Raw genomic sequence first — 27,142 nt, 5'->3', positions numbered from 1 at the left:
AGAGAACTTTTGCTATAAACTTATATTAACTCAAGTAAGACTTGATTTTCTCTGTTAAATGTAATGTCATCTTGCTTACTTCAAATCTGTTACCCTCAATGATTCCTTTTGTGTTAAGATCCATAATCTCCTTTGTAAAGTCAAACTTGAGATCCTTTAACAAATACTACATTAAGAGATAATGCAGCTGTACAAACTTTGAAAAATAAATACACTGGTAGAATATAGATAAGTATCTCTCCTCTCATCTTTTATAATTCTCTGCCTTTGTTTTTCCTGCATTACCTAATTCAGATAACAGCATTGCCAGCCACTCATACATAAAAAAGAAACTTGCTATTTGTCACAACATGAATGGACTGAGAGGGTATTATGCTCAATGAAGTCAGAGAAAGACAAATACCATATGATTTCACTTGTAGGAGAATCTAAAAAAGAAAACATGTGAACAAACAATGAAATGAAAACAGATCCCTAAATGCAGAGAACAAACTGGTATTACCAGAGAGGAGGGGGAGGGAGGATGGGCAAAATGGATGAAGGGGAGGGGGAGGTACAGGCCTCTGGTTATAGAATAAGCCAAGGAGAGGGAAGGTACATACTCAGTAGTATTATACTAGTGTTGTGTAATGACAGATGGTAGCTACACTGGTGGTGAGCAGAGCATAACATATAGAGTTGTCAGATCACCTTTGTACACCTAACACTCGTGTAACATTGTGTGTCAACCACACTTAAATAAAAAAACAAAAAGGAAATCTCAAAGTCATCTGATTCTTTAGTCTCCCTTACTGTTACTCTGCCTCCCTACTTCAACCCTTGCATTGAATAAGCTACCAATCTCCATAGTGGGATAGGACTACTCTGCAGGTGTCTCTAAATCTCCACCTGTTCCTTCTGCCACTCCCTTAGTTGAAACTGTGGAAGAAATAATGTTTCATGATGTGGTTTCGATAAAGAAAAATTATCAGATGCTTATTTCAACTTTGTTGACAGTTGCTGCAATGGAGACAACAAAGTTTAAATGGTTGTACCTAATCAAGGGACACTGTATTGAGTTTTTATAGTATGTATGAGAGGAGAAAGAAATAAATGAGTTTAAGTTCACTTATATCTGAAATGATGAACAAAAAGGATGGATAAGAAACCATCTCCTGTGCTAGCCATATTTTGTGACTTCCCACAATAACTTGAGACATTTCACAAATCTTGACATCCATGCGAAGAGTGATTTCCATTTCAGATGTGGAAAGACAGGCTAGCTAGGAAACACTTTGACAAGAGTCCCAGATCTGTTGACACACTGAGTGACAGGAAAACATATAAGTCTGTCATATCTCATAGAGCAAGATATGAACTTTCTTACTAAGTCTTGATTCTGCTTTTCTTTCAGCATAGAGTGAAATATTTTTCAGCATAGCACAGAATAAAAAGCTATTCTCAGGCTAAGTGATTCGGTCTTAAAAATATTTTCCTTGCATGCCATATTTCTAATTTTACATTTCTTTTTTGAATTTTTCTCTTAGAAATTTTCATACAGTAAATGGACTATTTCTTCTTTTAGTATTCAGTTGTATGAATCATCCACTGGGTAAATTTAAGATGTCAAATGTGTTGATACATTTATATATGGCAATGGGATTAACACTGTAGTGTTAGCTAACACCTTTATAATGTCACATAATTATCCTTTATTTTTTTGTGGTAGGAGCAATTAAGATCTAGTATTTTAGCAATGCTTAAGTTAATAATACCGTATTTTTTTTACTATAACCACTATGTTGTACAGTAGACCTCCAGGACTTATTTATTTACTGGTTGCAAGTTTGTACCCCTAAAAAACATATCCTCAATTCCCATGGTAACCCCTGTGTAACCACCATTCTACTCTCTATTTTTATGACTTTAGCTTTTGCTGATACCACATGTACATGAGATCATACAGCATTTCTCTTTCTCTGTTTGACTTATTTCACTTAAGCCTCATGACCCCAAGGGCCATCCATGTTGCCACAAGTGGCAGGGTTTCTTTCTTTGTCGTGGCTAAATACTATTTCACTGTATATATAAAACCATGTCTTCTTCATCCATTCATCTGTTGTGGACAGACCTAGGCTATTACAATAATGTTGCAATAAACATCAGAGTGCATTTATCTCCTGATACTCTGTTTTCATTTCCTTTGGATATGAGGAGAGAGAGGCAAGATGGAGGAAGAGTAGGGGCTGGAGATGTACCCAGCAGTGGAATTACTGGATCATCTGATAGTTCTATTTTTAAATTTTTGAGGAAACTCCGTATCATTGTTCATAGTGGCTGAACCAATAAGTTTTCATTTCATATCTAGAGAATACAGTGAGTGTATGTTTAGCTTTATAAGAAACTGTCAAACTGTATTTCAGAGTGGCTGTACCATTTTATAGTCCTACCAGCAGTGTAGGAGAGTTCCAGCAGCTCAGTGTCTTTGTCAACACTTGGTATTGTCAGTATGTTTTTATTTTGTTTTTATTTTAAATGTAAATGTGTGTAGAGTTATCTCATCATGGTCTTAATATGCATTTCAATAACAGTTAATAATATTGAGCATCTTTTTATGTGCTTGTTATGCACTTATGCCAAACTTAAGTCTTCTTTGGTGTGTCTATTCTCATCTTTTGCCCATTTAAAAAATTGGATTATTTTCTCCCATATTATTGAGTTTTGAAGTTTAGAACAGTTATGGAATTTTAAATTCCAGAAGTTTAAGACTGCTGGTACATTGTTCAATAGCACTGGTAGAGTGGACATCCGTACCCTGCTCTCTATTTTATTTTATTTTATTTTATTTTATTTTATTTTATTATTTTATTTTATTTTATTTTATTTTAATTTTTTTAAAGACTTTAGTTATTCATGAGAGACACAAGAGAGGCAGAGACCTAGACAGAGGGAGAAGCAGGCTCTCGTGGAGAACCCGATGTGGGACTTTGGGATCATGCCCTGAGCCAAAGGTAGACACTTAACCACTGAGCCACCCAGGCATTCCTCTTTTTTTTTTTTTTTTTTAAATCATGAATGGATTTTGAACTTGGTGGAAATGTTTTTTTCTTCACCACTTGATATCATCATATATTTTCTTTAAACTGTTAATGTAGTAGATTCTCTGGATTTTCAAATATTGAAAAGCCTTTCATCCCTGGGACAAACTTTACTTGGTTGTGGCTAGACTCAACTTGCTGATATTTGTTATGAAGTTTTAAAAGTCTCTGTGATCATAAGGGCTATTGGTCTATAGTTTTCTTTTTTAGCTCTGACTTTGGTTTTTGTGTCAGGGTCATGCTGGCCTCAGAAATAAATTGGGAAATAACTATATCATTTACTATAGATTTTATAGTGGTTGTTCTAGGGACTACAAAGTAGATGGTAACATTTCACAGTCTCCTTAGCAACAATATTTTACCACTTCAATAGGAATGTGAAGACATTGCCACCATACAGGTCCATTTTTTGTTGACATCTTTTGCTTTGCTTGTCTTAGACATTACATAGACATGTATTGAAAACCCCAACATTCCTTCATTCCTGATGGTCCAAGTTTACTTCTGGTATAGGTTCTTCCGTCTGAAGAATTTCTTGTAGTAATCTTTTGGAGCCCAACTCTAATCATGAATTCTCTAAGAAGACCTTTATTTCATATTAATTCCTGAAGAATTTGTGTTGCATATAGAATTTTGGGGTTGGCAGTTCTTTTTTTTTTCAGCTTTAAAACCATAATGCTACTTTTTCCTGGTCTTCTTGGTTTCTTGTGAGAAATCTGCCCATATTTAAATAGCTGTTCCCCTATAAGTAATGTGTCATTTTTCTCTGGCTGCTGTAATTTTTTTGTCTTTTGTTTTCAGAAGATTCTACCATGTACCTGGGTGTGGATTTCTTTGAGTTATTCTTGTTTGATGTTTGCTAAATTTCTTTAAGGTGTAGATATATGTCTTTCACCCAATTCGGACTTTTTTCAGTAATTATTTCTTAAAATATTTTCTGCACCACATTTTTTTTCTCTTTTCTTATTAAGACTCTGATGGCATAGTTCACATCTTTTGCTATTGTCTCATAGTTCCATGAGGTTCCTTTTTTCCCTGGTTTATTTACTCTGTTGCTCAAATTAGGTAGTTTCTACGTAAGATATATATATCTTCAAGTTTACAGATTCCTTCCTCTCTCATCTCTGATGAGATGATGCTATGGAGGCTAGCCAGTGAAATTTTAATTTCACTTACTATATTTTTCAGTTCTAAACTTTTCATTGGTTCTTTTTTATATCATCTATTTTTTCCAAGACTTTCTATCTTTTCATTAGTTTCAACATTCTTTGCCATTATGTTCAAGCACTTTTATAATAGTTACTTTAAAGTCTATCAAATAAAAAAAAATAAAGTCTATCAAATAATTCAAACATCTGCACTACCTTGGCCTCGACATTTATTGACTTTTTTTCACCAGGTAAATTGAGATTTTTCTGAATTTTTCATATTCTAAATTATTTTAGATTATATTGTAGACATTTTTAATACTATGTCATATGACACAGAGTCCTGTTTAAATCTCATGAAGAATGTTGATATTTTTCTTTTAGCAGTTGACTGACCTGGTTAGGCTCAAGATGCCAGTTCCACCATAATTTTTGTGGGCTATGATTCCAATTTCAGTTCAATTTTCAAAATCTTAGCAGTGCTTTTGGAATCTATCCTGTGTGTGTGCAGCCCAGTGATCAGTTTGGGATCTTGGTAGTGGTCTGTTTATTAGTTCAGTACTCAATGCTTTTGACATCTTTTGTCTTCTTCTTTTTCTAAAGATTTTATTTATTCATGAGAGACACAGAGAGATAGGCAGAGACATAGACAGAGGGAGAAGCAGGCTCTGTGCAGGGAGCCCAATGCAGGACTCGATCCCAGGACTCCAGGATCACAGCCTGAGCCAAAGGCAGATACTCAACCACTGAGCAACTCAGGCATCCATCTTCTTTTTAAGTACAGGCATTTTCAATTAATGCCTGTATTAAATTTAGTTAAATTTAATTTAAAACGTTTTAATTTAACAGGCATTTAAGTAATTAATACAGAATAATTACTGTTTTTGTAATTATTCTCAGTACTGCTTTTGCTGTGTACTATAAGTTTGGGTTACGTTGTGTTTTCAGTTTTATTCATCTTGAAGTATACTTTTTCTTTGTCTTTAAAAAAATTGTTTACATTGTTGTAAAATACATGTAACATAAAACTTACCATCTTAACCATTTTTAAATGTACAAATGTATAGTTCAGTGGCATTTAGAACATTCACACTGTTGTCCAGCTTCAAAGTACTCTCCAATTTCCCTTATGATTTCTTCTTTGACTCATTGGTCATTAAAGTGTTGTTTAAAAAATAAAAATAAAAACAAATAAAAAAAATAAAGTGTTGTTTAATTTTCATATATTTGTGAATTTTCCAAATCTCCTTTTGTTATTAATTTATTATCTTATTCATTGTGGTCAGAGTAAACACTTTGATTAATTTCAATCTTTTAGAAATTTGGTGAGATTTGCTATATGGCCTAACATACGGTGTATCTTGGATAATGTTCCACATGCTCTTGAGAAGAATGCATATCCTGCTGTTGTCGAGTAAAGTATTCTGTTATGCTGAGTTGGCCTATAGTATTATTCAAGTCTTTTATTTTTTATATCTTTTGTCTAGTTATTCTATCATTAATGTGAGATATTAGAGTCTCCAACTATTACTCTAGACCTGTCTGCTTCTCCCTTTAATTCTGTCAGTTTCTGCTTCATATATTATGAAGCTCTACTATTAGATGCATATATTTATAATTATCCTCTTTGATAGGTTGACCATTTTATCATAATTTAATGTCCTTTTTAAAAATTTAATGTCCTTCTTTGTCTCTATTAACAATTCTTGTCTTAAAACCTGTTTTGTCTGATATTAGTATACTTATCATAGCTATACTAATTTTTTAAAGATTTATTTATTTATTTGAGAGAGAGAGAATGTGAGGGGGGAGGGGCAAAGGGACGAGGAAGGAGAACCTCAACCAGACTCCTCACTAAGGGTGGAGCCTGATGTGGGGCTTGATCCCAGGATCCTAACTGAACTCAAGAATCAGCCACTTAAACAACTGAGCTACCCAGGTGCACCACAGCTATACTAAATCTGATGACTGTTTATGTGGAGTATCTTCCATACTTTTACTTTCAAACTACAGTCTGACAGTCTTTGTGCTTTAATTGGAGAGTTTAATCCATTTATATTTAATATGATTACTGATAAGGTAGAATTTACCCCTATCATTTTACTATTTGTTTTCTACATGTCTTATGTCTTTTTTTGCTCAGTTCCTCCATTACTACCTTCTTCTGTGTTAAATAGACATTTTCTTTCTTTTTTTAAAAAAGAAAATTTACTTATTTTTGAGAGAGAGAGGGTGAGTGAGAGAAAAAAAGGGAGAACATAAGCCTGGCCGGGACAGGGGGGGCAGACTCCCCACTGAGCAGGGAGCCTGATATAGGGCTTGATTCCAGGACCTTAGGATCATGACCTAAGCCAAAGGCAGACACCCAACTGACTGAGCTATGCAGGTGCCCCTTAAATAGACATTTTCTAGTGTACCATTTTAATTCCCTTTTCATGTCTTTTGTCATTTATTTTTTAGCCATTTTCTTAGTGGTTGTCCTAGAGACTACAATGAACATCTTAATTTATGACAATCTAGTTCAAATTAATGCCAATTTAATTTCAATAGTATTAAAAATATGCTCTTTTAAAGTTCATTCCTTCCTCCTTTACTTTATGCTGTTGTCACAGATTACGTCTTTACATGTTGTGTGTCCATCAATGTAGATTTGTAATTATAACTTTATACAGTTATCTTTTAAATCACATAGAAAATAAAAAATTAGTTACAAGCAAAAAATACATTTATAATGTCTTTTATACTTTTCTATGTAGTAACCTTATAATGTCTTTTATACTTATGTATGTAGTTATTATGGTGCTCTTTATTTCTTCATGTGGATTTTAGTAGTCTGGCGAACTTTCATTTCTACCCAAAGGACTTCTTAGTATCTCTACTAGGGCAGGTCTAGTAGTTACAAATTCTTTCAGTGTTTGCTATCTGGGAATATATTAATTTCTCCTTCATTTTTTGAAACACTGTTTTGCTAGATACACTATTCTTGGTTAATAGTCTTTTTCTTTCAGCACTTTGAATATTTCATCCCTCTGCCTTCTGGGCTCCCGGGTTTCCAGCGAGAGGTCAGCCTTTTATTTTATTGAGGATGCTTTGTGTGTGATGAGTTGCTTTTCTCTTGATTCTCTCAAGATTTTTTCCTTTGGCTTATGACAGTTTGATGACTATTTAAATAAGTGTGGATGTCTTTGAGTTTATTTTACTTGGATCACTTCTTGGCCTTTTGACTAAGATCAAGTGAAGTTTATTTTACTGGGAGTTCATTGAACTTCTATGTGTAGATTCATATTTTTCATCAAATTTGGGAAATCTTTGGCCTTTATTTATTGAGATATTTTCTGCCACTTTCTTTTTGTTTCCTTCTGGCATTCCCATTAGGTGTATGCTATCATGCTGATGGTATTCCACAGGTCTCTGAGAATCTGTTCATTCTTTTATATTTCTCTTCCTTAGACTGGATAATCTCAACTGATTTATCTTCAAGTGTACTAATTCTTTCTTCTGCCTGCTCAGCTATGATTTTGAGACTCTATAGTAAAATTTTCCTTTCAGTTATTTTACTTTACAATTCCAGAATTTCTGGTTCTTCACCTTCTCCTTCTCTTTCCTTTTCTTAAATATAATTTCTGTCTCTTTATTTGTATTCTCTATATAGTGAGACCTCATTCTCAACTTCCCTGTAGATCTTTAGAGATGGTATTCTTTAGCTCTTTGAATGTGTTTACAATAACTGATTTAAAGTCTTTGTCAGGGGCAGCCCAGGTGGCTCAGCAGTTTAGTGCCACCTTCAGCCCGAGGTGTGATCCTGGAGACCCAGGATCCAGTCCCATGTCAGGATCCCTGCGTGGAGCCTGCTTCTCCCTCTGCCTGTGTCTCTGCCTCTCTCTCTCTCTCTCTCCCCTCTGTATATTCTAGTGAATAAGTAAATTAAATCCTTAAAAAAATAAATGTCAGAAAGTCCAACATCCGATTTCTTAGGGCCAGTTTCTTTGATTGCCTTTTCCCTAGGTGTGGACCATACTGTCTTGTTTCTTTGCGTATCTTTTTATTTAAAACTGGGCATTTTGAGTAATATTGCATGGCAACTCTGGAAGTCTGATTCTCTTTCTTCCCCAGGGTTTGTTAATTATTGATTCATATTATAGTAGTTGTTGCTTATTTAGTGACTTTTCTGAAATGATTCTATAAAGCCTGTATTCTTTGTTGTGTTTGGCCACTGAAATTCTGTTCTGTTAGCTCAGTGGTCAGCTAATGATTGAACAGAGAATTCCTTAAATCTCTGGAATAAAAAAAAACTCCCAGTCTTTGCTGAGGGATTCTGTGCATGTTCATCATCAACACTCAGCCAGAGTTTGCATCTTTGTCTTAGCCTTCACTTCCTGTTTTCACAGAGCCTTTAGGTCAGCTAGAACGGGAAGCTTTCTGTCTTCTCAGTATTTTCTGAGCATGTGCACAGACATATGCATGCCTATGGCCTTCTAGATTCCCAGGAATATGTTAGAACTTTTCAAAGCCTTATGGACATCTCATCTCATTTCCCAGCCTTTTTTCTGAAGCTTTTGGTTAGTCTCATTTACCCCAACTCTGTTATTTATCACCTTGGGGAGTAGGGACCAAAACATTCGCATGTAAATGTTTATGACAAATGCCCTCTCCCTATCCCCACCTTGGCTAGCAGTTTTATTTAGCCTTGGTCTAGTTCCAAGTCAAGGGAAATTAAGGTAAGTCTTTTGAACCAATCTTTCAGGGAGCCACCAGACAGGTCAAAATAGATAATTGCAACTTTTTGTGTATGTGGTTCTTTCTGCTTCCACTAGTACCAGGAATTCAGCCTGTTATTTTCATGGCTGCCAGTGAACTGAGGAGTGGGGGATGGGACTAGGTAAACTGAAATGCACAAAGCTCACTTAAAAAAAATATTAAGCCATGTTTCTTGAGTAAGCACTTCACAGATTGTTACAAGCCATTGGTTCATTTCCATCTTTCTAAAAAGTTGATTCTGAAAGTTTTGACAGTTTTATTGTTACTTTTATGGAGTTATCCAAGAGTTCCTTACTCTACCATTTTTTGTTCACTTTATCTTTCTCAATCCTTTAGGGATGCTAATAGCAGAACCACACACACACACACACACACACACACACACACACAAATACACATGCACGCACACACATGTGCACACACACACAAATACACACAGTTTGGGGGTGAGCTCTTAAGTTCATAAGCAACTTTGTAGGGTTACTTTTGCAAGTTCATTCCTCCCTACAATCTCCTAGGTGTTTCTAGTATCTTGGAGCTCCCCCTTTCCAACCTCCATTAAAAAATCTGGGGCTTTAATTAATTAATTTACTCTGCGTTTCACTTCCACAACTATGCCTGCTTCCAGGGCCAAGTGGCAGGAGGAGAAAGAGCAAGAAAGCAAAAAGAAAGAATTGGTCCCACTTTCTTGATTCTTGATGCAATAGTTAAAGACTTTACTGGACCACTGGATCTCTTACAACTGACTCAGCAGAACAATAGGAAGGGAAAGAAGGCACTCTTTGAATAAGCAAGATGAGGTCTCACTATAATTTACTTTAATATTAAAAGATATACGACCTCATTTTATACCCCAGGCTGATAAAGCAAAAAGTGTTAGTTATTAGGAATAGCCTCCTTGCCTCCAATGGCTTCTTGCTCCAACCCAAAACAGTAACACAGGTACTCAATCATGTCACCCCTTGCTTGCTTAAAAACAGTAGCAGTAAAAAAACAAAACAACAACAAAAAAACAGTAGCAGTTTCTCATAACACTTAAGATTAAAAATCAAATTTTATTACAATGTTGGATACCAAGGAGTGTGTTAAAAGGAAACCTTATAATCTCCACTTGTATATTTCTATGATAGAAACAGTCTGCACTGTCTCAGCATCATGTAAAGTGTCATGTAAATGCAGCTTCAGGTTTTCCCTTCCAATTTCTTAGTAGCCCTTAACCTCATCCTATAAAGATTTTTGTTTCTTGGGGTGCCTGGGCAGCTCAGTCAATTAAGCATCTGCCTTCAGCTCAGGTCATGATCCCAGAGTGGTGGGATCAAGCTCTGGTGTCTGGCTCCCTGCTCAGTGGGGAGCTTGCTGCTCCCCCTCCTCCTCCCTAGCTCATGTTCTCTCTTGGTATCTCTATCACTATCTCTGTCTCTCTCTCAGATAAATAAATACTATCTTCAAAAAAAGATTTCTTGGGCAGCCCTGGTGGCTTAGCAGTTTAGCGCTGCCTTCAGCCCAGGGCGTGATCCTGGAGACCCCGGGATCAGTCCCAGCATGTCAGGCTCCCTGCATGGAGCCTGCTTCTCCCTCTGCCTGTGTCTCTGCCTCTTTCTCTCTCTCAATCTCTCTCTCTCTCTATCTCTCTCTCTGTTTCTCTCTCTCTCTCTCTCTGTGACTCTAATAAATAAATAAAATCTTAAAAAAAAAAAAAGATTTCTGTTTCTTATATACATTCAAGACTTTTCAGAATCTGGCCCCCAGCCTCCCTTTCTGTCTCATCTTGTTGCTCATCCTCAAATTTGCTTCACAAACATTCCATCATCATCAAGATGGAAAACTAAAATTCTTCTAGAACTTGAGAACCCCAAACGCCAGGGCACATGATGACCTCAGTTTGAGAAAACTTGTTCTAGAACTTGCTACCTCTGATATTTATAGAACCAGATGAATGAAAGCTGCCTTGGTGATGCCAGGGATCCCAGCCATTGTAGATAAAATTATGTTGCTATCCTGGCTTCTAATATTTAATTAGATTAACATGACTGTATTGTTTATTATTTTTCAAAATAATACTTATTTTATAAAATAGGTCAGTATTTGCTTTTGAGATTTTCAAATCCTTTGGTCAAATTACTTATAACTATTATTCTAGTATGACTAGTATTTGGTTCAAAGAGACTATTTCTTTGGATAACATTTTTGTGCTACAAATGCACTGTCTTAGACTGAAATATTGATTTCTTACAGATCTACTTCTATCCATTTTCACCAATTTGAATTCATGGCTTCTCTAATTATTTCTGTTTGGATTTACATATAGATCACTAAGTAGATTCACTAGGTTTTATTTCACACACCATGGTGGCATTCCCTTCGCAGCCAAAATTCTTCCATTTAGAATACTTTGGCAAAGTCACTAAGGCCATTTTTCTAACTACCAAACATCTGAATTTCAGCTGGCAGGCCAGAAGAACAATTCGTGAGGGTTAGCCTTTTATATCAGAGGAAACTAGAACCAAGTGAAATCTATAAACTGGCTGGGCCCAAAGTAATCATGCTCCTGTCTTTGAATAAAATTTAAGCCGCACTTGATTTATGACAATATTTGCCCTGTCTTTTACTACTTTATGTCTCCTACTAAAATCACTGAGAGTCCAGAACCTAACTGGCTTTATCAATCCTAGTTAATAATAGCTAAATTTGTTCCCTTCACATTTCTGTTTGATTCAGAGATTAGCACAGATTAGTCTACAGGATTTTCTGTTCAAAGCCCACATTCCCTCACCAGTCTCAAAATCTGGCACATATATAATTCTACTTGTTTTGTAAATTAAGAAAGTGAGAGATAACTATACCAGATTAGAAACTGACATTGCACATCAGGACTCTTTGTTTTAGCTTGTTTTCAAGAAAGAAGGGCTGTTTATGATCAATATTTTGTTAACTTCAGGATTCTCTTTGAGTTGTGCCCATATTCACATTAGGGATGAAGTGCTCCATCAGCTCCTCTTTATTATACATCTGTCACCAGTGACAATAAACAGCAATTAACAACCATAGTAGCATGATGGTGTTGTGAGAATTAAGTGAAATTGTGTCAGTGAAAGCACCTTGTGAGTTGTAAATGCTATGCAAGTGTAAAATAATGTGACCGTGTGAAGTAGGTGTGATTGCAAATCTCCAGATGCTTTCATCTGTATCTTCATATATCTATTATCTAGGATATTTCGTTTTGGACATTATGCAACTAAACCTGAACGTAGCTTAATTAGAACACATTTTTTAAAGGCATTGTAAATAATGTTTTCCATTTCATTCAAATAAGAGGCACAACAGTATATAAATTTGTGGCACTTTTGTGGTAACTTCCAAGAGAATACTTATATATGGTATAACTTTATTGGAGTTTCATAGACTCTTATCTATTAAATATAAGGCCCAAATTCATGGTCTCATGATAAGAGTCCATGTGTGTGTTTCTTAAAACCAAGAACTTAGATATTTGGAGTTCTGTAGTAAGCTAGTTACTAAAACCTGTTTTATGTGCAGTCATCTTTTCAAGTGCAATCATTACCCTTCACCTGCAAGGCATCTTATAAATTATATGGGAATATTTCCTTAATGATAGAGTTCAATGTTAACCTAAAAACATAATGTTACTGGAAATCCAGTTTATACTTGAAGAAACCCATGTTTCAAGGTTGCATGGTATTCTATATTGAGTTCTTAGAGTATTCTTACCCTGTAATTTTATTCCAGGTCTACAGATCATAAACTTGTCTGATCTAGTCCAAATTTTATATCCAGCTATTTTAATTTCTATCTACTTCTTCATATGAGGCTGCCTTTTAAGTTTAGTAATTATAGTGAGAACACTCAGGATGGAACTTGGTTGTGCTTACTTACAGAGTATTTATACGTGAAAGACTAAACAAAGATCAAGACTTAAGTCTGAAATCTTCCAGCTTTCTCATTGTTTTTAATAAACAAAATACTGAAGACTTACCAAAAGAATGTTAAACTCTACAGGATTTTAGCTCTAGGCTAAAATCATCATTTATATATACCAACATGGCCATACTTCAGATATCCTTGGTTTCTAAAATTCAAGTCATCTAAGTCATTAGCCTTTTCTGGCTATATTCCACTTGTCTTGTTCAGGCAAGACTCTGGTCAACCACTCACTGAAGCCCTTAGTGATATCCTAGGTTCTCTCTCCCTTCCAGCATAGTCGTGTCATTTTGCCACTAGAGCTCAACAGCTGGGCAGGGAAAAATGGTACCTTGAGGTAGTGTAATATGTTTATGCTACCATTTGCAAACACTAATATCATTGTGGTATCCCCACTGATTGGTTCTTGGGAACATAGGTCCCTTTCAGCCTCCTTTTTGCTATGCCCCATGCTCCATTCACTAACTGTATCCTTGCCCTTGGGTTCTAGAGAGTCACTGTTAAAGGTCATGGGAATCACCTTGACTTGGCCCAATACAAAATCATATTAGCTAATTTTACTTAGGTCCTCAGTATTCCTTCTGAGCAATCTCTTGGCTAGCTCCTTCCTATCATATTTTCCCAAAAGGTGAACTCAAATCCTCTCTAGTGGCTTCAAGTCTATAATGTTACCAGAGGGTACTCTTTCCCCATTCCTGTCATTCCTTCCTATGTGTCTGGACTTTATATTAGTGTGAAATTCTTGGCCTCTCTACAGTCCTTTATTTATTCTTGAGGAGGACTGATTTTCTGATTGGAGTTTGAAGACCAGAACACCAGCTTGCTTTTCTCTCTCTCTTTGGGGGCCAGCTGCCTGCATAGAGCATGGGTTCTTACTTTGTTTTGTTCATATGGTAAGCTTAGTGGGGAAAGCTGATTCTGCCTGTGAGAAGAGAGGCCAGCAGTTGCTTGTGACTGAGTGGCTATGGCTAATTCTGTGTATTTGGCGAGAACTGAACCATATCCTCTGGCACAACATTTATTACTGTAAAGCCAATACTATTTTTATCTCTATCTGCCTGATGTCTGCATCTCTCGCTGAATTGGCTCTCAAAGTCAGGTAAGGAAGAAGATGGTCATTTACCAGACACAAATTCTAACATTTAATCTCACCCCTTCCCCATAATCCAAGCAACTTTGACTCCAGTTAATTTCTGAGATTAAGACATTCAGATGGAATCTTCCCCAAACTTCTCTCCCATCACTATGTGTTTGTCTTTCTATGATCCTGTCCATATCAGAGGAATCACCCACCTCTTTTCTGAGACTCATCTCTCTTTCAGGTCTTCTTCTACTGACTATCTAATTTCTCTCCTTCTTGTCTTTCTTGTTATGGTCTCTGTTACCAGCATCTCTTCTTGATCACTCAGGAAGAGGATGCCAAATAAGATCTCAAGACCAGAAATTGCTGCTTTCCTAATCAAGCCTAGAGGAAACCCAACACCTTAGCCCAGATCCACAAATACAACATGTGAGCATATGACCCAGAAGTCTTGGTGGAATCCAAACCTTCTATTATAGGTTTAGCTAGTCTAAGACCCATAGATGCTTAAATACAAGACCACAGCATTGAAAATGTATACTTTATGAATTATATAGCCTGCATACTTGAAAATATCATATATGCAAAATAAAATTTATGCAAATAGAAGATATGAATGAGTAAACAAGAGATAGTAAGGAGGCAATGTTCACCATGTATTCCAAAAACCTATAACAATGTACTTGTTATAATTAAATATTAAGTTTGGTCCTAAGCTTCCTTGATGCCATGGAAAAAAGGAAAACACACTGGCTTACATAATTCTCATTGTTCAAGAAAAGGAAGTTGAATCTCTGATGAAATTATTTTAGAAAAGATTCTTTTCAACTCAGTTGTTCTTGAATCTGTGAACCAGGGGATGCCAAACCACAAAAGGAATGATGTGTTCAGCAGTGGATTTTCCAAGAGATACAGAGATGGCTTTCAAATTCTGATTGATAAAGATACATGTTACTAGGTATTAGTCTGATATGATGAGATAGAATATCTAGGTTGACGAACTTTACCTTGGTTGTGCTGGCAGAAGTTATAAAATATTCTTTCACCAGCCCTCTTGGTTATCTGATATTAACCTTTCAGGCAAAGAAGCAACACCTGTCAACACCACAAGTTGTTTTGGCGTTGCTGATATTAAAGATTCTTCCTGACAATTATGGGTAGCAGAATCATTTGTTTATTGAGACCGTTCCTAGTTGCCAACAGCAAAATCGGTTTCAAACCTGGGGGGAGCATAGTTGACATCCTATTTGATATTCATTGAGGATAGGATGGAAATTGCATTCAGGTCAGGACATGAATTTTTTAGTTATCCATTCATTCAGAAACTCAAGCTCTTGCTATGTTGAGATGTGCAGACTTCTTAACCTAGTCTAAGGTATGAGGTGATCAAGGAAGTTTTCCATAAGGAATTGACATTTGAGCAAAGATCCAAAGGGTGAGCAGGCAGAGGGAACAACATGTACAAAACTCCTATGGCAGGAAGGGAGTGGTGGCTTAGAGGAAGTGACAGAAGGCTAGCAAAACTGAACGCCAAGCATGAAAGGAGGACAGTCCAGAGTGAGGCTGGACCTGGGAGCAATGGGAGCCACTCAAAGGCTTTTAAAGAGAGCTAGTGGGGAGCGATGCAACCAGAGTGAAGTCTAGTTAGTGAGCGCAAAAATGAATTGAAAGAGCAGAAATGATTATGGAGAGCTCAGATGCTATGAGAGCAACTGCAGGAATCCTAGTGAAAAATGCTAGTAGCTTGTACTAGTGTGCTGGTGATAGAGAAGGAAAGAGGTGGAGTCGGGATCATGATTCATTCATGGGGGAAGAAAGCAGAATTTGATGATTTGACAGTGTCTGTCTTGCTAAATGAGATGGCTAGTGGAGCCACTCTCAGAGCCCAGAGCATGTCCAACTTTGGGAAGAAATCCGTTGAGTGCAGTGCCCTAAGTCAGCTAAGTGGGCATGCTGGGTGGGGCTTTGAGCTAAGTACCTTGCTGCAGTGTTGTTGCTAACTAAAAACTGAATCATACTGTAAATCTCTGATTGAGGGACTAAATGTTGGATCTCACAAGATGGTGAAATTGTTAGAACTTTATATATTACTTTCCAAACATTAAGGGAAAGCCATGAATGTGCTTCCTCCACAGAAGGCCTCAAAACACCCTGCATGAAGGAGCACAAGTATGTAAACTTCTTGTGTGAACATGTTTGTAAGACTGAGTCATGCAAATTGCTGGCTCAGGTTTTGAAAGGTACCTGACAAGAAGGAGGCCAGGCAGAGACTGATGCCAACAGCACCTTTCATAGAGGCTCCCTCCTAACCAGACCCCGCAAAGTGAAAGGAGCTGGGATGACAGCTGAGAGAACAGCAGAATCATCAAATGGCAAATGGTGACCCGGAAAATAAAAACAACCCAATATGTAAAGAAGATTTTTAAAAATGACAAAAATATCTGAGTACTCAAAAATTTGATTTTAAAAAGTAATCACTGGTGGGGCGCCTGGGTGACTCAGTGGTTGAGCATCTGCCCTTGGCTCAGGACGTGATCCTGGGGTCCTGGGATCCAGTACCACATCAGACTCCCTGCAGGGAGCCTGCTTCTCCCTCTGGCTGTGTCTCTGCCTCTCTCTCTTTCTGTGTCTCTCATGAATAAATAAATACAATCTTTTTTTTTTTAAAAAAAAGTAATCACTGGTGTCAAATTTAGGTAAAAAGAACTAGTTTTATTTCTATTCTTCAACCTTCTTTCTTGTTCCTCAACTGTCCTGGTGAAGGGTGAAGGAAAGGCACCTTCTCCCCAGACTTTCTCCTCCTTTTGTCTTTGATATGCATCTGTGATTCAGCCTAGAAATGGTCAACAAGTGAACGGGAGGGGCAGGAATGCTCTCCCATCACTCTTGGAGATCTCAATGAAGGGAAACGGGAAGTAGATGTTTTTACGGCCCAGCACATTTTCATTCCTATTACGTGTGCACAGAGCCCCAAGAGGAAAATGCAGTTTGGTAGTGACCTGATAACCACATTCTTGGAGGCTTGCTCTAAGAATGGTAAAAATCCAAACAATGCTGGGAGAAGGGAGGAGGGGAAAAGGCAGAGTGAAACAAAACACAATTTCCATTGTAAATTACTGGCTGTGATCAAATCCAAGTTAATGTCTAACTAAAAAAGTTGAAATTTTAGAATATTAAGATGGGGGTAGCTTATCTTTCTCAGGAAGAAATTTTTATATCTTAAAAGCTTAGTAATTACTATTAAAACAGCAAAGAAGCACTGAAAAGTTTTATTGAAAATGTATCTTATTAAGGCCAAAAGTTAGTACAGATAACCCTTAAATTTGGCAGGTTGGATTACAAGGTGTCCAGTGCTGGATGGGTAAGGGCCCAGAGAGCTACAGCTGCCAGGGGCGTTGTCTCTCCCATGGACTGTGGCAGCCACCGGCCTAAACAGGCACACCAGGGAGACCTGAAGGTGTATTGTGAATCGTGTTGTAATTGTTGAGACCCTCAACTAGATGGTTTCCGAAATATTCTTTCGAATGTCTTTATGTCTGTCAATAAATACATGTAACTGTGCTAGACACTTTGATTCTGAGGACTGAAGGATGGAATGGTAAGCTAGTATCCCCTTAGGCATCGTCCTTCTACCTGCATTGCTGCTTAAACTCTTTGGAAGGATATTTTATCAATTACCACATTCTTTGAGTAATAATAACAATAGCTTACACTGATTGTATTAAGTGATGAAGGTTCTTAAAATCATATGATTTGAAAGATATAGATAGTGTAATTTTATTGTTTTTGTCTGCCCTATGCTGGTTACTCTTTCCCAGCTGCAGGAAGAGCAACACTGGAAAGTCCAGAAAATGTCATCCTTTCTGGCTCTTCCTGGCCTGCCTTCATTTGCTCATTCATAGATTCATGCACGTATGCATTCATTCGTTCTGCATTTATTAAGCACTAGCATATGGATGATAGTGATTTTGCCAGGACCCAGGATGTTAAATTGTCTGAAAAACACATCATGCCCTAGTTTAGAAGCTTCCCATCTCATGGAAGACAGACACTTCTGCTCCTCCCAAAGTTCCTGGTGGCATAGAAGCAGAGAGGAGGGAGCCCTTACCTCTGCTCTGCCAGGTTGGGAAAGGAGCAACAGGAACATTAAGGCACGAAGAGCAGGTCAGTCCCTAGGGGAATACTATTCCTTGACAAGGCAACCCCAAGTCAAAAGATGGCTTCCCCGGCATTTACACAGCCCTGCAGCTGGATTTTCTCTCATTGATGCAGGGTAATTGCAATAAAACCTCTTACTTTAGGAGTGGGCAAGAACGGTCAGGGTTTTTTTCAGTTTGGTTTGGCTTAGTTTGGGCCTGGAATATTTGCAATGCAGCATTCCCTTCTCTATACAATTTACAATCACCATTTCACGGTGGATATTTTCACATTGTTTTGGGGTAAAAACACGCAAAGAATCCAAAGTTTGAACAAAGAAGAGAATTTGGGAGTGAACATTTATATGGACGTTGGCATCCCCTGTAGAATGGGGCGGAGGAGCCCGCAAACCCTTGGCCTGTAGGCCATCGAGGGCCACCACGGGCCACCACTGGCCCCGGGCTGGGCGCACCTCTCACAAGTGACGCGGATGCGCTCATCGCTGGACGACTGCTGCTCATCCTCCTTCTCCTGGAAGTGCTCCTGAACACACTGCTCCTCGAACTCGTGCAGCCTCTTCAGCTCCTCATCGCTGAGAAACAGCTCTGCGTAAAGGGAGAAGCATTTGCTGAGAAATGAGCCCCAACCATAAATAATCAATTTAGTTGCATTATTGCGAATTCCACGAATCAACCTGAATTGAACTCACTTGTTGTCACTTGTAGGCAATTCTCTGACTACACCAATGGTTTATTACTTAAACAGGTTGTAATATGCAGAAACCATCTTTCTGCTGGAGCAAAATGGCTTACTTTTTTTTAACACAAAACACCACTATGACAGCTATTTGCAAAGTGAAACCAAGCACTATTTTCTGGAGAACCCTTTGCATGTATTTTACGGATAGAGTCAGGTGGACATCATTACTGTCCTACCCTCTTCAGATACAACACATTGAAGCAGTCTTAAAGGGAGTATATATATAGAGAGAGAGAGGAGTCATTTTTTTAAGTTTAAATATTTAATAATATATTTTTAAAGATATTTAAATTCAATTTGCCAATATATAGTATAACATCCAGTGCTCATCTCATCATGTGTCCTCCTTAATGACCATTCAATCAGTTACTGCCTCCCCCAGCCCACCTCCCCATCTGCAACCCTTTGTTTATTTCCCAGTGTTAGGAGTCTATCTTGGCTTGTCTTCCTCTCTAATTTTTCCCTACTCAGTTTCCCGGTTTTGGAGGAGTCATTTTCAAGAACTCTCTCGGTTTCTGATCTCATCATGAGCAGGCTTTCGGTAACACTAATTACTCAGAAACTAACAGTACTGGAATAAAATCAACATAAAATGAGAAGCATCCTGCAAAGAACAACAGTTGGACTAGAGTGTTATGTTTTCACACAATTTAAGTAATTTAGTGAGATTTCCATGAGGGTGTCCAGTTGGAACACTCTTGAAATTTGCCCAAGAGAGAAACGAAAGAATCCTGCACGTACTTAGACCACGATCCTGCTCATCTTGATCCCCTTCTCTTTTTTTCCTACAGCGACCACTAAGACGCATAATGATTATATAGATGTGGCTTAAAATGATCATCGGTGGAGGTAGGACTGGCCGGTCATGAAATGTCATTATCAGCTGATAACGCTGGAATTTCCACACCTGGTTGGATATTGACTTAACTTCAAAGAAGGTATTGCTTTAAAAAGAATAAATGTTTAATTAGTTATTTTACTTTTCATTTAAATTTCCCAGGGCAATCATTTACTCACATGGAAATGAAAATAAACAATGAAATGGCCTTTTAGCACCTCTGATTATTAGATTACCCTGTCTTTTGGTTTATCTGTCAGTGTGGATTATCTACACACAGGGACATTTTCCTCATATAAGTAAGAATTAAGTGTATTGAAGCTGCTACATATTGTTCTCTTGAAACACCATACTGTGGTCTACTGACTCATATGCTCAGGAAAATTTTATTTCATATTTTTCAATTAGCAATAATCGCACGGATAAACCTCATTGGCTACGATACTGTCACTGCACAAAGCTTTATTTCATATTTTTAAAGGTAGGAGCTATCCAACTAAGTATTTTGAAATATTTAAATCTGTAATACAGTTGAACAAGAGTTTGAACCAGATTCTTTCCAAAGCCTTGGTCAGCTCTAAGATTCTATATTTCTTTGTTTCTTTCTTTTTATGGACAGAATTTCTGTTGTCTTCTTTTTTTTTTTTAATTCATGAGAATCAGAGAAAGAGAAAGAGAAAGAGAGAGAGAGAGGCAGAGACATAGGCAGAAGGAGAAGCAGGCTCCCCGCAGAGAGCCCAATGCAGGACTCAACCCCAGAACCCCGGGATCACGATCTGAGCCTAAGGAAGACACTTAATCACTGAGCCATTCAGGTGCCCCAAGATTCTATATTTCTATGAAGGATTTTTCCCTCATATTTTTCATCTTAGAAGATACAATTTTTTGGAACATTTATTAGGCATGGTCATAGGCTCAACACATCATGCGAAAATGGGCAAGTTTTACAAGAGACTTGATTTTATAATTTAAGCCATATCTTTCCTAGGCCATTTTATCTTCTATTCTGTAAATGATAAGGAAAGTATTTTATATAATATTACAGTAATTGTCACAACTTATGAGATTCACATTGCTTTCTGTGCCTCTGGTAATGAATTATAGTCACATCTTGATCAAATCTTCCCTACCTCAGGAGACTTTTATCTAAGGATATATTTTCAGTAGATTAAAATACCTGTTACAATGTTAAAACACAAACTGAGATTAAATGTATTTAACAGAAAGACAAATACCATATGGTTTCATTCATATGTGGAATTTAAGAAACAAAACAAACAAAAAAGAAAAGTAAAAAGAAAACCAACCCAGACTCTTTTTTTCTCCCCACAGCCTTGAAGAAAAAACCCCCCAAAGTCAGAGAACAAACTGGTGGCTGCCAGAGGGGAGCTATGTGGGGGAATGGGTGAAATAGATAAAGGGGATTAAAAGTACAGTAATTGCATCCTGATGAGCACTGAGTAATGTACAGAATTAATGAACCATTGTTTTGTACACCTGAAACTGATACAACACTATGTTAATTGTACTTCAATAAAAAAATAAGATATTGAACCATCAAAAAATTTCTAAATGTATTTAAGTGTCAACTTTTGATTCATGAATACATGAAACCCAGTTTAAGTTTTAATTAAAGAGATTGCAAAAATTCTGCATATTTAAAAGTTCTACTGAAATTCTGTGTAAATCCATGGTCACACGAGTGTTCCAAGATTAAACTGGAAATTTGTAATGTAATAAATAATAGGCACCCAGTCATCAGACTTGACACATACTTGAAAACTGCAATAAGCAAGTTCACAAGCAGGATGTTGGCCACCAGTAGGTAGCACGCCATGATGGCAGGTGTGAGCCAGGCACCCGGGATACAGGGCGGGAGCCGCTTGCCTTCTTCATCATACTGGTTGTCACCACAAGGAGCTGAAACAAAAGTTTATCTTTATGTAATTTTTACATAAAATGAATAGAGTAAGTAACTTACATATGCCACTACATGATCTTTTTCTTTTTTAATATGATTTTTCCCTGATTTCATAAGCAATGAAAACTATAAACTTGTACAAAGAAAATAAGAAACTCACTTCTACACTCAGAGATAGTCATTCTTGACTTGTCATATTGATAAACATTTTCCTATTTCTGCATTTATGTTTTTCATATACAGAAGTTTTTCCTTCATTTCTAAGCAGATAAATCTATCTGTATGTTTTTTCTTTACTGTTATCTGTTAGAAAGTTATTATGTCTTCTGATTATTTATTTAACATCATCTCATGTTGTCTCCTTGGTATCACTTGTACATGAACTTTGGAAATAATTTTGTTATGAGGGAGGAGGTAAGGATGCCCTCTACTCTCAAATCCATTAATCAACAGATTTGGTGTCATGTTTGGAAAATCATCTTTTCTCTCTCTGCTCATTCAAAATGCCACTTCGATCCTATAGGACCTATTTCCTGAACTAAAAAATAGAATGACCCCAACAGTGATAAGTGAAATAACTTCCATGAATTTATAATCTACCTACTTTTTTACTTACTCATAGTTTAAAAGAGCATTGACATCAGAAAACAAGAGAAGTATTAAAAACCAGTGTAAGAGAAGTATTGAAAACCAACTCCTAGCTAAGGGAGAAACTGATTAATACACACATTTCATGGACTAGAGTCATTGATTCTGTGTAAACTTACGATTAATTTCCATGGCGTAGACTATATAGCGATTGGAAAGCAGGATTTTATTTTTTTAGTTGTGACAGGAAGAGAGGGAAGAAAACAAGACAACAGTTGAGAAGAAAGTAAAACAAATGATTAACAACACAAGAATGGTTTTGGTGTCAAGATATGCAAAGTATTCAAGTTTGGGAATTACAGATTCATGCCAGGAAAAAGTGGTCTATTTAGAAGAAACTGTAAACATTATTAATTCTAGGGAATACATATATATTTCATGAATATTGATTTTACCATGTGTCATAAGCAATAAAAAGCTCACACATTAAAAATACTGTGAAAAAGATATGAGGCTACTGGCAGATGATCATATTAACCAACTGGTTAACCAATCAGGCAGTCTCTATATCCCAGTTGAAATACCTCATAAGCACATATAAATGCAAAATTATTATGCAATAACCAGATCAAGAATGAAAAACCTGCATTTAATGATGTTACTGAGAATAGCCTCAAGTTTGCCTCTTTATCTTCACATTACCCAATTAAATAATAAAAAAATATCATAATTTATGTCTGGATCATATGTTTACCTAAGTAAATACTCTTTTGAAACCAAATTAGATTTTTATGTTCCAGTTTACCAAGCTACAAACACATTCAATAATTGACTTTGAGATACTGGTTATAATAATGTGTTCAGAATCACGTTATAAAAGCTAGATAGAAGGCATTGTGTGAACTAGTTATCAGTCTAACCCAGTGGCAGAAGATGTACTGAAAACCCTGCATTTCATACAAGGGGAGGATGTTCAAAACCATCTCCCAAGAAGCAGAACACCAGAAATAGCAGATGTGCTCTTGTATCTGTATCTTTGTGACAGAGCACAACATGCAAATGAAGGTATGGTCTGGATACAAAAAACAGGTCTGAGGAGCCTCAATCTATTGGTGATACATTAACTGGCCAGGTGAAATAGGCATAAGAACATTTAAGCTTCACTTCCTACAACACGGGAGACACCATGACCTGCTGGCTCAGCCTGGGGAGGAGCTGGGGCCTACGCCCCCCAGAAATCCATGCAGGATTATGGCTCATTTCCTCTGCTAACATCTGGATGATATTGTTGATATGTTGTTGATAATAATAATAATAAGTTGAACTCCATAAGTGAAGAGGAGATTGATAGCCATGTGGAAAATGAGCTTTGGAGAAGAAGCTTGAAGAAGAGGATGACACAAAGCACCAGTCACCCTGTCATGCCTTCTGTCTCATTACACTCATAACACTACCAGCTCTGTCTGAGGGTAGAAAGAGGTTGAAGAAATATTGGGATATTGGCACTGGGACTACATTCATGTGATAAGGTATTCACCAGGTCCAGCTAAAGGGATATGAGACTCTCAAAATTCTGGTTAATGGTTTTTAGAATAGAAGGAATGACTGATGTCTCAAAAACCTACATTTCATATTCTGTATTTATTCCTTCTTAAAATAATTTTATGCTCAGAGCAGAATAAAAAATAATTTATCTCCAAATTAACACATGCTCTTCTATTAATTTGGAACTGATCATCTGCCTCAGAAGCAGGGAAGAGAATCTTACTATCAATTCTATTCTTACGGTCTATCTGGTCTGCAAACACCTCTCCATAGATCATCCAGTAGGGCATGTAGAAGATGTTTCGGGCCAGTTTCCAAGACGGCTCCTCATCTGGGTGCAAAATGGCTTGACGGGCTACTCCAAAACTCATCAGCACAACCAGCATAATGACCACAAAATACAGCATGTCAATCATCTGAGTAAAGAGAAAATGTGTCTCTTACCGTCTTGAGTCATGGGCCAGGTTTGCCTGGTTCATTATATTGCTCTTCATGAGTGTTTAATTAGGATGAAAAGAGCCTCTTTCCCTTCTCTCCATCCCATCCACAGGCTTCTAGTGTTTATATGCCATGCAATGCATACATCTTATTCTAGAACATTGACTCCCCCATTTGCTCTTACTCTTTCTTCTCCTCTATTATTGCCCATAAACAAATATTCCTCTCATAACTACAACTGCAAATGGAGAAAGGGAAGAATTATGGGGGAAACATGGGAATTTGTAAGGGAAACTGAAGAGAAAGAGAAGGAGATATATAAGAAAGGAACAAGATGAATTGAGAGTACAGAATGATATTTATTCATTCATTACACAACTGTTGAGTGGTTACAATGAGTAATGCTCTGGTTACTGTGGATACAGAATTGGTATAATTCCTAATTTTGGATATCCCTGAAGATGAGAGCCCTTGTCAAGATAGGCTAAATCATATATCCCTTCACTCAAAGCTGCTCATGCTATAAAGAGTAATTTGTAACTTAAGATAACTTCCTTTCTTCCAGGACCAGTCCTAACACTGAAGCTATTTTAGGTGATGTAAAGATTACCTGCTAGCTCATTTTTTTGTTTCATATTGTATGATTTATTCTGGAAGAAATGTTGCCATGGATTTGTCTTGGCCTAATCACATGAATTGCCTTTGTCCATTCCAGGCCAGAGTACATGGGCAGAAGACTCTCTGGAATAGGAGTGGGGGAGTGACCCTGGGCCCCATTTGTTTCTGGCTTTTACTACATGTTAACTACAGATTATATATAAATATATAGACACAGTATTAATGTACATATATACAGTGCATCTCTCTTTGTAGATAAAGTAGTATATACTGTGTGTATATGTATATATATATGTATAGGATAGAATAGAAGTAGTATATAGTAGTAGTATATACTGTATTAACATGTAGGAGAACTATGTATCTTTTTTAAAATTTTTATTTATTTATTTGACAGAGAGAGCACAAGCAAGGGGAGCAGCAGGCAGAGGGAGGGGGAGAAGCAGGCTCCCCATAGAGCAGGGAGTCTGCAGTGGGGCTTGATCCCAGGACCCTGAGATCATGCCCTGAACCAAAGGCTGACACTTAACCGACTGAGCCACGCAGGCGCCCAAGAACTATGTATCTTAAAGCAAAAACATTTCCTGTAAGAAACCAACTACAAAGGAAAGACCAAATGAAGTCTAATAAAGCCACACCCAAGGCCTGGTCTCAGGTCCTAACCACAACCACAATGTCTCTAGCTCCTAAAGGGGTGTAAGTACTAACCATCTTTCCAATCATCATCACATAGGGCCCCAGATATTTGTTGACACCAAAAATGTCCAGGACTCGGATATACCAGAAGATGATATCCACACAGTAGATCACTCGGCCATAGCCCATGTATGGCTGCTTCTGTAGGCGGAGGATTGCTCCAATCATGAACATGGAAATGGCTACAAGATCCGTGATGTTCCAGTACTCCTGAAGCCAAACTTTTATTTTCTGGCTGAGTTTGCCTGGTTCTGACATGAGGATCTGAAAACAAATGTCAAAGAACAATAACAGGGAGTGCTGTATTGGAAGCCTCTTAGAATCTTGGAAAGATAGGACTGGTGGAACATTCCAGGGCATCTGGTCCCATTTCCTGCTTAAGACCTTTAAACACTAATCTTCTCAGGCAGAGAAAGATATCTTGAAAGGGAAATTCCATGGAATCTTCTATATTCCTAGATGCAGTGTTTCACAAATTCTCAGGAAATGCCTTCTAAATCATGTCTTTCTGGGTGAAATAAAAGCAGCTGCCTCTTGATTTCTTTTTAATTCTCTGGATATGTGCCCGTCAGCCCACGTTCCAGAGTTAGTCCAGGAAGAAAAGCCTAGAGCAGAGACACACCCGTGTGGTCTACAAAGGGTAATCCACCTGATGGAGAAGGCAGATTGGGCTAGGAGATGTTTTTTTGCCACAATTCCTTTGCAACTTAGATGTGAGAAGTCAGGGGAAAGTAAAATATTTTCTCCTACTTGAGATATTACCCTTTAAAAATCGCCATTGATTGGGAGTTCCTGGATGGCTCAGTCAGTTAAGCATCTGACTCTTGGCTTTGGCTCAGGTCATGATCTCTGGGTCGTGAGATCGAGAGACCCTGCCATTAGTGGAGAGTCTGCTTGACATTCTCTCTGCCCCTCATTCTGCCTTTCCCCCTGACCTCTTGTGCATGCTCTCTCTCTCAAATAAATCTCTAAAAAAAAAGTCACCACTGATAAAAATCACTACTTCCTCAGGGTAAAATTGAAACTACTTAACAAACAGCATGCAAAGATACATAGAGAGAGTGAGCCCCATGGATGTGGCTATGGTGTGCAGTAGGGTGGGGGGCTGCTGTACCATGGTGTACCCCTTCAGTTATGGAGACTGGGGCCCTGGGGACCCCATGACTGGGATGGGGTGGTGGCTATTTTTTGGCCAGCACAGAAGGGATTCACTAGTTTAACAACCCGTGTACACTATAGCCTGGAAGGTGAGCTCCTAGAATAAAGAATAGTATCTTAGCAAATGGCTGATGCTCAGCGGGATCATGGTGGCAGTAGGGATGGCATGGCAGGCTACTTGGGGGTAATTCCAGTTGTAACATTTGCAGAGTTTGATGAAGCCCAACTAGAAAAGAAAGACTAGTAGCAAAGGAGATGGGATTTTAAATGTTGGATTTTGGGGTGCCTGGGTGGCTCAGTGGTTGAGTATCTGCCTTTGGCTCAGGGCATGATCTCATTGAGATCCTTGCAAGGAGCCTACTTATCCCTCTGCATGTGTCTCTGCCTCTCTCTGTGTGTCTCTTATGAATAAATAAATAAGAACTTAAAATAAAATGTTGA

The 27,142-nt window shown here is 37.6% G+C and overlaps 1 protein-coding gene and 1 pseudogene across 1 annotated transcript in view; both read right to left on the bottom strand.

The window, feature by feature from the left end:
* TRPM1 (transient receptor potential cation channel subfamily M member 1) overlaps positions 1 to 27,142 on the bottom strand; it is a 123,684-nt gene that overhangs the window by 3,424 nt on the left and 93,118 nt on the right. Inside the window, exons 24-29 of the mRNA XM_038533683.1 lie at positions 25,556 to 25,807; positions 24,033 to 24,207; positions 22,426 to 22,446; positions 21,513 to 21,657; positions 19,641 to 19,843; positions 18,613 to 18,745 (exon numbers count right to left, since the gene is read on the bottom strand). Coding sequence (XP_038389611.1) covers positions 18,613 to 18,745; positions 19,641 to 19,843; positions 21,513 to 21,657; positions 22,426 to 22,446; positions 24,033 to 24,207; positions 25,556 to 25,807 — 929 coding nt within the window. The remainder of the gene's footprint in view (positions 1 to 18,612; positions 18,746 to 19,640; positions 19,844 to 21,512; positions 21,658 to 22,425; positions 22,447 to 24,032; positions 24,208 to 25,555; positions 25,808 to 27,142) is intronic.
* LOC119876165 lies at positions 20,027 to 20,199 on the bottom strand (annotated as a pseudogene).

This window comes from Canis lupus, chromosome 3 (genome assembly GCF_011100685.1).
Source record: "Canis lupus familiaris isolate Mischka breed German Shepherd chromosome 3, alternate assembly UU_Cfam_GSD_1.0, whole genome shotgun sequence".
Taxonomy (NCBI): Eukaryota; Metazoa; Chordata; class Mammalia; order Carnivora; family Canidae; genus Canis; species Canis lupus.
The sequence above is the reverse complement of the archived record's forward strand: the minus strand, read 5'-3'. Positions and strand labels throughout refer to the sequence as shown.